At 48.7% G+C, this 878-nt stretch overlaps 1 protein-coding gene across 1 annotated transcript in view; it reads left to right on the forward strand.

Annotated features, from left to right (window-relative positions):
• The window catches only part of LOC104160385 (transmembrane 9 superfamily member 4-like), a gene marked incomplete at its 5' end in the record, with an annotated part of 4,965 nt that overhangs the window by 2,112 nt on the left and 1,975 nt on the right, over positions 1-878 (forward strand). Inside the window, 2 exon segments of the mRNA XM_009698496.1 lie at positions 1-142; positions 495-558. The exon segment at positions 1-142 is cut by the window's left edge and continues 31 nt beyond it. Of these exon segments, the coding sequence (XP_009696798.1) occupies positions 1-142; positions 495-558 (206 nt within the window).

The following is an 878-nucleotide window of genomic DNA, read 5'->3' on the forward strand; positions in this document are numbered from 1 at the left end:
TGTGGTTTGGGATCTCCTTGCCCTTGGTCTACCTGGGTTACTACTTCGGATTTCGCAAACAGCCGTATGACAATCCTGTACGGACAAATCAGATTCCCAGGCAGATCCCGGAGCAGAGGTGGTATATGAATAAATTTGTTGGGTGAGTGATGAGTGTCTAGGAAATACGGTGAGTTCAGCCCCCTCCCCTCAGTCTCCTTGGGTTGCTGAAGAGCACCTTCTGCTGGGCTGGGCACAGACAGGCGGCAGGTGTGTGTTCTTGAGCAACGTGATATCAGAGACCATCTTAACAATTTTGATGTGGTATATCTGGTGCTTATAGAAGTGGTACGTGCTCAACAGTGGGAGCAGCTGTGCCATTTACTGTGTGAAATTTATTCTGGTCATCTGGAGCTGTCGAGGTTTTGCTGGGAGCACTCTGTGTGCTTACGGGGACTTTTAATGGCCAGACAGTTATATTGTGCTGCTTGTAATTTTTCTTTCTCGTTCTGTAGGATTCTCATGGCTGGTATTCTGCCTTTTGGAGCTATGTTCATCGAACTGTTCTTCATTTTCAGTGTAAGCATTTAACTCGGTTTGCTACTGAGGAGGATTCCTCTCGTGCCAAAGCTTTTGAGAGGGAGGGGGCTTCCACTGGCGCAATCTCCTCTTCCTGTACTTACTGAAGGGGCTAGCAGGTGCCCTCCAGGCCATTGGTGGTGTTTCCAGAGAGAGCTGGGCTGTGGGTCTCTTCAGGCTGTCCTCATGCTGCAGACACCTGGAGATGTCTATGGGACACTCCTTGGTGATTGGAAGGATGGTGGTAAAGACGAAAGTTTATGGTAATGTTAGATCAAGGAGGGATCCTGGTCTTAAGACATTCACTGAGCCATTCCTGC

The sequence above is a fragment of the Cariama cristata genome, unplaced genomic scaffold (assembly GCF_000690535.1).
Source record: "Cariama cristata isolate BGI_N322 unplaced genomic scaffold, ASM69053v1 scaffold2564, whole genome shotgun sequence".
In the NCBI taxonomy this organism is placed as follows: Eukaryota; Metazoa; Chordata; class Aves; order Cariamiformes; family Cariamidae; genus Cariama; species Cariama cristata.